The 10,235-nt window shown below is 45.3% G+C and overlaps 1 protein-coding gene across 2 annotated transcripts; it reads left to right on the top strand.

Moving 5' to 3' along the window:
* Nucleotides 1-4,266: 4,266 nt before the first annotated feature.
* Nucleotides 4,267-8,759, top strand: cbln2b (cerebellin 2b precursor). Of its 2 annotated transcripts, none has more exons than XM_072467136.1 (4): nucleotides 4,267-4,469; nucleotides 5,489-5,966; nucleotides 7,056-7,175; nucleotides 7,849-8,759. In XM_072467136.1, exons 2-4 carry the CDS (start codon nucleotides 5,679-5,681, stop codon nucleotides 8,044-8,046), a joined length of 606 nt encoding a protein of 201 aa, XP_072323237.1. In that variant the 5' UTR covers nucleotides 4,267-4,469; nucleotides 5,489-5,678; the 3' UTR covers nucleotides 8,047-8,759. The 2 variants fall into 2 exon arrangements, with proteins under 2 accessions (XP_072323237.1, XP_072323238.1); XM_072467137.1 differs by lacking the exon at nucleotides 4,267-4,469 and adding an exon at nucleotides 4,476-4,622.
* Nucleotides 8,760-10,235: the final 1,476 nt, after the last annotated feature.

Raw genomic sequence — 10,235 nt, 5'->3', positions numbered from 1 at the left:
TTCTATTCACTTATCTTGAAACGCTTGTTCAATTAAATCTTAACAAAGTGCTGATGGACAGTCAATTCTTTGCTAGCATTAAACATAATTAATATCAAATTTTAGATATCCTGCCCTACCAATTTAAACTTCTGAAGACGGCCCCTCACTGTTCACCGTTCTGTCTTATTGTAACTTAAATTGGGATTTTTGTTGTGTAAGGTTTGGAATGATTGTCCTGTGGAATGAATATCAAAGTTCCATATGCTCCTCGCCTTTGGAAAATTAATCAAATATTTTTATAAATTTTAATAATCCTCAAGAGTGATCTTGCTATTGATGGTTTCATTAAATGGGGTTATATTGGTGAGCGCAATAGGAAAATCAATAAGTCAAAATATGCTCGCATTAATCTTCTTTTAACAGTTTAGAAGATAGACTGCAATAACATTCAAGCTATCTGCCTAAGGTCATTGTCTATGATGTTACCAAGAGGGAACTGAACTTCTGGAATGTATTGTCAGCCCATGTAGTTGATGCTGGCTCAATCTGTGCATACCTCCGTCAAAGTTCCTGACTTGGTTATGGATTGCATTGTACAGAAGGTAATGATCTTTAGAGATACTACTTGGCTCTTGTGATGGGGTGGGAGAGAGGTTTTACAGCGTATTTTTCCATTATTGACCTTGAGTTTCTTTGCCTCTCCTGGGAAAATCCATGGCTGTGAGGGTACATGGAGGGAAGGAGTGTTTAGCCATGATGACCCAGCCACCAGGGTTTGATGAACCTGTTGGTCTTCTTGCCCACCAACTTTCAATGTTCATCTGCCATGCAATGCGCAGCTGACAGTGAAATTATGCAGCAAGCTGTATTTTCCTTCAGTCCGTAATACTACAGATCAGTTGTTACAGGAATATATATGTGATACATGTCTGTCTGGAGATTTAGAGAGATCTTGGGTCCCTGGGTTACTAATTTCCAATGTTCGGAATGTATCTGTGGCTGCATCCATTCTCATGAAATATTTAAAAAGATTCAATACAAAGATTTCCAAGTATCTAGTTGATTCAGTGGGCCATCTGTGCACTTACAACTTTACACACGGATGAGTTTATACTCAAACCTACACAAAAATGTTCCTAGGCTCCAATACGTTTTGGATCAGCTCAGAATATGGTCCATGAGTTATGCATTGATGAGCATTCAAAACCTTTGGATGGCATAGGTAAATGTAACAGAAACTTTAGTCCATGTCGACGTGAAAATGAAAAATAGCTGTGTGGGGTGGGTTTTGCAGCCCAGACACTGGTATTTGTTGCTGATCCCCAGTAATCCTGAAAAAGGTGGCGATGGGCTTTCTTCAATCTCTGTAGGGTTGTTTGCTATGACATCTCTTGGGCGACTAAGGGTCAACCAACCACATTGATGAGCGATTGGATTCACGTTAAGGCCAGATCAGGAAAGGATGGCAGATTTCCTTCCCAAAAGGACATTTGTGAATCAACTGGGTTTTACTTTTAATGACAAGCCAGAAAACTTTGTGGTTACTTTTATTGATATGACTTTGTTTCATTTCCAGAAGTTTTAAACTGAATGCAAATTCTCAAACTGCTATGGCTGGATTTGAACTCAGATTCCTTGTGACATCTGGCCCAGTAACACAAGCATCTCCTTGAGGTGCAAAACACTTCATAAGCCAATGAATTGCTTCCGGGAGAACAGTCATTGTTGCTTTCGTAAGCAACAAACTTGACACCAACGCAAGTTATGTAGTAAAGCCATCTTCTATCGACACCTTGGAACAGAACAAATAGAGTCTAAGATGTCACCATTTGGTAAAGATGAGTTTGTTTTTAACAAGTAAATCCTCAAGCTTAATAACATTGCAACAGAATGCAAAAAATATATTTAATCTGGTGCACTATTTTTGGAACAAACAGAGGAATATAAATAGGAACAGGAGTAGGCCATTCAGCCCATCGAACCTGTCCCACCATTTAATAAGATCATGGCTGATATGTGACCTAACTCCATTCACCTGCCTTTGACCCATCTGTCTTAATATCTTTCTTTAACAAAAATCTATTTATCTCAGATTTTTAATTAGCAACTATTCTAGCTTCAACTGCTGTCTGTGGGAGAGAGTTCCAAACTTCGACCACTCTTTGAGTGAAGAATTTTATTTACATCAAGGTTCCCTGTAATAAGTACACATAAGCGACATTTTGCAATTACTTGTAGACCTGGTTGGAAGATCCAGTGAGCTGTCTGACATGAATTGCACCTTTCCCAATGTTAATCTCATTTTGGTGCAGGAGGTCTTTGGTGCCAAGTCATGGTGATGTCATCATGCAATCGACGTAGCCAATCACTTTGAATGATTTTCACAGACAGCAAACCAGAAATTCAAAGCTCTGATTATCCTTCATGTTTTAATGTCATCTTACAGGGGGTGAAATATAGATGGGACATGCACTTGGGATTAATGTAGAACATGAAATGCAAAAAACAAATTTTAGTTTTATTTTAAAAATTTATTGCACAAACTTAAAATTAGGTATTCAAGTCCAGAGAGCTTGGTCAGCAGTAATCACGCCATTAACGTTCAGAGTCATAATGGCACAGAAAGATGCCACATGGCGTTTACACCGTTCCCTGTACAGCAGTCCAGTCAGTCGCATATTCCCACTCTATCTACACAGCCCTTTAAATGGACCTCTTATGGACTGACCTCATTAACACTACATCCTTGTATGCATCACCTGATGCAAGTGTTATGTAGTTACATTGTGCACCTTGTGTTGCCCTATTATGTATTTTCTTTTATTTCCTTTTCTTTTCAAGTACTTAATAATCTGTTGAGCTGCTCGCAGAAAAATACTTTTCACTGTACCTTGGTACACGTGACAATAAACAAAATCCAATCCAATCCAAATGTATTCCTCTCCAGTGTCCATCTAATCTCCTTTTCAAATCATTGTTGAATTCCACTTCAAACATCCCCATAGACAGTGATTTCCACGCCATTTCCAGTACCCTCCTAGCACAGTGGTTAGCACTGTTGCTTCACAGCTCCAGGTTCGATTCCCGGCTTCGGTCACTGTCAATGCGGAGTCTGCACATTCTCCCCGTGTCTGCATGGATTTCCTCCAGGTGCTCCGGTTTCGTCCCACAGTCCAAAGATAGGTTAGGTGGATTGGCCATGCTAAATTAGGTTAGGTGGTGTTACTGGGATGGGGTGGAGGTGTGGGCTGTTTCCAAGGGCCGGTGCAGCCTCGATGGGCCGAATAGCCTCCTTCTGCACTGTAAATTCTATGATTCTATGAACAAGACTTTTTTCCTCATGGTTTCAATAGCAAGAATAATGGCCACAATGGACCTCACTGCAGTCTGTCGGGGAGCAGGGAATCATTGACAACAACTTCGGGATGTCTGCATTCCACTGCACGTGTGTGGACAACAGAAAGCTGCTGTCGCGACAACCTCAGACTCTGGGCCAGGATTTTGGAGGGAGGCAGCAAGTTGCAATTTACAAGTGCGGCACCACGGCCACATGATGGCGGTGCTGTATGCTGCCACGGCTGAGCTGAGAAATAAAATGAACCCAAGCAATTACAACCTCGCAGACTGGAGTTTATTGCACTTTGAAAAACCTTTGATGTTTCTGATCAAGTGCCCCCCCCCCCCCCTCCTTTATTTTAAAATGCAGTCTTGTGATTACAATTGTCAGCCACTTACATCTCCACACAAAAAAATCAGTCGTTGGAAATGTGTTTGCAATTAGATTTAATTTTAAACTGGAACCATTACACCGTTTTTCGTTTTTAATCCACTTTTATATTTGCACCTATTGTATTTCGATGTTTGGGTCCATGCATGATACGTGTGTGACTGAATGTGTGTTCATATTTATACATACATACATAGGTAAGGATTCACATATATCTCTACTTGTATATATGAATATGTTTTGTGTGTGCATCTATATACATTAGATGTATAGGTATACAGATTGCACACACGCACATAACGTGCATAGATGCTGAGGTCGGATTAAAGGACTCCGTTTACTTGCAAATCCTTGTTGATTTGGCATGAGCCATCGGAAATCTTGAATGATTATCTGAAAATCACAGAATAGGAAGTCAAGGAAAAGTGGCGGGGGCATGGCGATAGATCTGTGAGAGCCGTGGGACAAGCAGACAGCACAATTCGACAATGAGCCGTGAATCGGGGCAGGGAGAGGGGGGGGGGGGGCTGTTTAAAAGGCTGACCCCGCTGGCTTTGATTCGGTGCCTCATACCTGAGCCCTGGATCAATGTGCTGTGTGTCTGTGAGAGAGGGAGAGAGAGAATGAACTCCTGGCGAGGGAGGGAGAGGGGACCCATTGCTTCCTTTCTGCCAACATATCTCCAGCTCATTACCCGAACACCACAGCTTGGGAGAGGGGATAGTGTGATCACACTGTCGTGCCACCATGGATCTGCCAGGTAACACCATCTCCAACGTGGGCATCACACTGCAAACGTAATCAAACGTTATCAAACTGGCAGGCGGGCTTTAGTGGAAGGGGGGACAGTGAGCTGGGAACAGCGGTAAATATTTTATCTAACTTGGAGAGAGATCTCTTCGCGATTTAAACGGTAAGAGGTGCCCTGGTCACCACCAGCTCAGTTTTTTTTTAAACATGCCTCCAGCTTCTCCCTTTGCGCTCGGGATGTTTTTATTTTTGGAGGGTGTTTTTATTTTGCGGGAGAAGAGAAATGGACAACTTTGATTCTCTTTTTCGGCGAGTGGGTTTGGCGAAATGGGCGGCTGATGGCAGCGGGCAGTGGGGCCGAGCTGCTGGTCTGTGAAAGCGGGTGGGTTTCAGTGGATGGATGTGTCTGAGGAGGGGGGACTTCAGCCTACCGCCGGGGAGAAGGAGAGCGCAAAGTCAAGTTCAATTGTGGAATTCCTTCATCAGTGACGGGTGGGGAGGAGGGAGAGACAGAGGGGAGAGACAGAGGCGGAGAGAGGGAGGGAGAGAGAGGCGAGGAAGGGAGAGAGAGGGGAGGGAGAGAAAGGGAAGAGAGAAGGGGAGGGAGGGAGAGGGAGGGGAGGGAGAGGGGAAGAGACAGAGGCGGAGAGAGGGAGACAGGAGGGAGGGAGAGAGAGGGGAGGAAGGGAGAGGGGAGGGAGAGAGGGAGAGAAAGGGAAGAGAGAGGGGGAGAGTGAGGGGAGGGCGAGGGGAAGAAACAGAGGCGGAGAGAGGGAGGGAGAGAAAGGGAGGAGAGAGAGAGGGAGGGGAGAGTGGGAGGAAAGGGAAAGGGGAGAGAAAGGGAGAGAGTGGAAGAAAGGAAGGAGAGAGAGGGAGCTGGAGGATTGAGACTAAAACAGAGGAGGGGAGGGAGAATACATTTGGAGAGTGACAGGGTAGCAGTGTTATTCTGTCAGGCTGTCAGTTATCAATAAAATGCATTCAATCTGCGTTGGATCTTTTGTTTTTTGCATTGATTTTGTGTTGCAGGCAATGACATCCAAACAGACTGAGGAACATTGTTTGATTTTCTAAGAAGCTGTATTGGAAGCGGTGGTCAAGAGAGAAAGAGAAGGTGGGGGGGAGGGGGTAATTTTTGTGTGTGGAGAGGTGTGTGTGGAAGAGACAAGAGGAACACACACACACACAATAAGATCTGTATCGGATTACTGAGAATCGCATGGATCTGCCGCTAATGCGCCCGGGATCTCTCCGCCTGCTGGCTCTCAGCCTCTGCCTGGCTTGCACGGGGCTCGCGTCGGGACAGAACGAGACGGAACCCATCGTGCTGGAGGGGAAATGTCTGGTGGTGTGTGACTCGAACCCGTCCTCGGACGGGGCCGTCACCTCTTCGCTGGGGATCTCGGTGAGGAGTGGTAGTGCGAAGGTGGCGTTCTCCGCTGTGCGCAGCACCAACCACGAACCGTCCGAGATGAGCAACAGGACCATGACCATCTACTTCGACCATGTGAGTAGCGGCGGCGGCGCCTCCCCCACACAATCATCTCACCCCTCCCTCCCCCAGGTCCCCCTCTCTGTCTGCCCCAGCTCCCCTCCCGTTTACCCCCCCCCCCCCTTAACAACACCTCCCCCACCCCCCACAGTCTCGCCTTTGATGTGAATGAGGGATTGAGAAGCTGGAAACCCTTGTGGCTGCTGACAGAGCAGACTGACCTCTTGGAACCATAGAATTTACAGTGCAGAAGGAGGCCATTCGGTCCATCGAGTCTGCACCGGGTCTTGGAAAGAGCACCCTACCCAAGGTCCACACCTCCACCCTATCCCTATAACCCAATAACCCCACCCAACAATAAGGTCAATTTTGGACACTTAAGGGGCAAATTAGCACGGCCAATCCACCCAACCTGCACATCTTTGGATTGTGGGAGGAAACCGGAGCACCCGGAGGAAACCCACGCACACACGGGGAGGATGTGCAGACTCTGCACAGACAGTGACCCAAGCCGGGAATCGAACCTGGGACCCTGGAGCTGTGAAGCAATTGTGCTAACCACTATGCTACCATGGATGGACCTCCCTCCATCCACTCCCCAAACACACTGCTGCCGACCATATCAATTTGTCAGCCTCGATTGGTAACAGTGCATTTCTTGTTATTGCAAAAATGAGCGCGGATTATGCAGTCCGCTTAACTTTGACCGCCTTCGACACACTTTCAGACACATTTTCAGAACGCCCTTGTTTTAAATCTGTTGAAACCTGCCTGCTTTTTAAAAAAATGTGAACTTTTAGCAGTTTTGTTTCTAGTTCATTGCCCCCTGCGTTTGCAATTCAATTAAAAAAAAAAAATCTTTGCGTGTCCCTTTCCCCCTGGTTACAAACACAGCTCACCGTTCAGTGTGTCCTTCACTAGCTCCTTCCTGGCCGCATCCTTCAACTGAACCCGAGGAACAGGTCCAATCTGAATCTCCAGCCGCCGCAGCGAAAATGTCCCCTCTTTCCCCCCATCCTATCCCCGGCGCAAGTTTCCGAGCGCGAGTTAACGCAAATAAAATGCGGTAACAGGAATCTCGGCGCTGTGTGCTTTCTCTTCCAGGTGTTAGTTAATATTGGGAGCCATTTCGATATGAGGTCCAGCACATTCGTGGCCCCCAGGAAAGGGATTTACAGTTTCAGCTTCCACGTGGTCAAGGTGTACAACCGGCAGACGATCCAGGTAGAGGCAAACAGCGAGGGGGCTGCTGGGTGGACCATTTCACAACCACCGCTCTGACTGGCCCTGACAGTCTCTCATTGAGTCAATTGAACTGGAATAATTGATTTTTGGAAAAGAAATACAAATATATATATTTTTAAAGATGGTCAGTGGGGTGTTTTGGTATAGGAGTGTGTGTGTGTGTGTGGGGGGGGGGGGTTGATGTAGTAGTCCGGTGGATAGGTCGGAATGAGAGAACGGGAGGGAGCAAAATACAGAAAATGTTGGGATACATTCAGCAGGCCTCAGCACATAGACCCGGAGAAGGACCAGTTGGTACCGCCATTCTCTCTCACCACAGATGCTGCCAACCCTGCCGAGATGGTCCAGCATTTTCTGGTTTGATTTGAGATGTGCATCATCCCCAGCAGTATTTTGCTTGTTTTGATTCGGAAAGGGAAGGGAGATTGTCCGGGTACAATTGCAGACTGTGCATGTACATTGCCCGGGTAGCAAAACACAAGTTGTGTTTTAACAGCGGGTGGTGGTGGGGAGGGGGAGGGGGGGGGGGGGGGGGGTGGTCGCTGACAAGAAAGCAACTGTTAGCCAGCCGGATAACTTGGAGCCCTTAAACCCTTAATGCGAAGGTCAACGTTTGTAAAGGCTTTTTTTTCCCGCTTTGTTCTGCCTTCAGGTCAGTCTCATGCAAAATGGCTGGGCTGTGATTTCTGCTTTTGCCGGGGATCAGGATGTGACCCGGGAGGCTGCCAGCAACGGGGTGCTGCTGAACATGGAGAGAGAGGACAAAGTCTATTTGAAACTGGAAAGGGGCAATCTCATGGGAGGATGGAAATATTCGACTTTTTCTGGCTTTTTAGTATTCCCTCTATAAAAGGGACACGCCCGTGTTGGTCCAAACCCCTCGACCAGGAGATCAAGTCGCCATGTACATTATCGATATTGCAACGGAACAAGATTATTATATACCAAAACCACCTAACTGCCGAGTAGGGGCAGATTCCCTTTACCTACCGATTAGAATAATTTCCTTCGAGTACTTGACAATTGCCTTGGCCAATGCGGTTCTAAGTAGTTCTGGTGACAGTGCTCTTTAGGATATCAAGTTGAGTTTGTTGACAAGGACAATTTCCGGCGTGACAATAGAAGCTGGATTTTCTTACGGGCGGATTTTTGATTGAACGAACCGAACCCTGGTGGACAAGACCGTAAACTCGCAAGTGGCGTAATTGACAGAGCAGCAACAACAAAAAAGAGAAACAAATTAGGGTTTTGATTTAAATGTTCTCGCAATGCTTTTTTTGGTGTTCGTATATAGCCTTAAGCAAAGGAGAAGTCCAAATTCAGTGGTGTGTTTTTTCTTTAATTTGGGGACATTTATGTATCGTTTCTGTGGGTGAGCTGGTTTTGAAGAAGTGCTTTATCACAAAGGGTTTCTTTGCACGAATTGGACGCAGTTCTTGTTCCTTCTTTGTGTTGTGGTCGGTGTTCTTTGAACTTCTTTGGGTGCAGGGAGAGTAACCTATAGATTAATAACCCGAGGCATACCGCGAATGATTGTAATAAATGGACCCAATTATGTATTGAGTGCTCGTTTGTTTGGATTTGTCAATCGATCCTCTGGGCGCGCGCACAGGAACTTCCCCACATCTCTCCATTTAAAAGAAAAACGTGTTCACATTATTTGCTCAACTCATGGCAAGGTAAATTATGGACCTCATTTTAAACATTTCCAAATGCCTCCTGGCTGAATGACAGCTGTAACGTACCCAAAGGCGTTATCCAGTGGGTTAAACCCAAGTGATGTTCAGGTGTAAACCAAACAGAATGTTAAAGTCGGCTCTCTCTGTATTTTCATCCAGGTTTTAAGAAGGTTAATGTAGACCTTTTTACGTGACCGAATTCACCAGAACTTTGCAGTCTCGTAACTCTAAGGAGTGTCACTAAAATGCAGCCCTTTAGTCTGTGTGCTGAAGGTTCTTAAGTAGCTACATGTCTGCACAGGAGATAGCCACTGGGCTAAAGTATGTAACGAACAGAATCCTCCCCCTGCTCATTTCCTACTGAGATTCGTGACATTGTAAAAAAGCCCCCTCAGTCTCCGCACTGAAATCTATTTGCCGTTCACAGAGCTTAAAGCCTAACTATGGTCGGCACACCTTCAAGCCATTAAATATTCATTTTCGGGGATGAAGGGTGAAAACGAGCGGGTGTATGAAAACCAGCTATTTTGCCTATGATCTCCGCCTGTGGTCGAAAATAATAGTGATATATCCCAGGCAATTTCCATGCTGAGATCCTCGGTTCTGTCTGAAGCTCTGAATCTGAAAGGGTTCTGCTATTAAAGCACAGTTCCATGATTTTCAACTGCACGGCCCCTATATCGGTGGATTCGATACATTCCCAGACATTAGGCAACTACAGTAAATCAGGTAGCAATTGTTGGTTCACTAGTATTTTACGAATAGCAAATACAAATTCTTGTGCTCAAGATCTCTGTGCAGTGATTAGAGAATTGACTTGCTTCACAGGTCAGAAAACGGGGCTGGATCATTTCTACATAAATGTTGCATTGTGCATTTATGTAATATCTCTGTAATGCTACACAGAGTAGCTTAACTTATTTCCTGGCCAAATTAGTAAAGGATATATATCTCCGATCACTTTTGTTCAGAAACATGTGATCAAGCATCTCTGGTGAGGTTTCAGGTAAGGAGTTAGTAAAACGAGACATTTACGTGGACACAAAAATTGGCACATGAAGATGGACACAAGAGTACAGAATGGATTAAACTCGCACCATGTTATTAATTTATAAGCATTTACGTGCAAGGGGCCTTGTAGAAACGTGCCAACTTGCTGTGGCACACATTTAATGTGCAGTAAATTAAAGTGACAAATTCACTTGACATCCTTCTTTTTTTGGGGTGGGGGGTGTAAGTTCATGGGGAACTGGCTAATTAATCTTCAAACTAGTTGCCAGCATGACAATGAACTCAGTCCTTTTGAAAATTGGCCACATTAAGGATCTTAATGTAAGGAAATGGTACATTTGAAGAGAGC

The sequence above is a fragment of the Scyliorhinus torazame genome, chromosome 11 (genome assembly GCF_047496885.1).
Source record: "Scyliorhinus torazame isolate Kashiwa2021f chromosome 11, sScyTor2.1, whole genome shotgun sequence".
Taxonomy (NCBI): domain Eukaryota; kingdom Metazoa; phylum Chordata; class Chondrichthyes; order Carcharhiniformes; family Scyliorhinidae; genus Scyliorhinus; species Scyliorhinus torazame.
The sequence above is the reverse complement of the archived record's forward strand: the minus strand, read 5'-3'. Positions and strand labels throughout refer to the sequence as shown.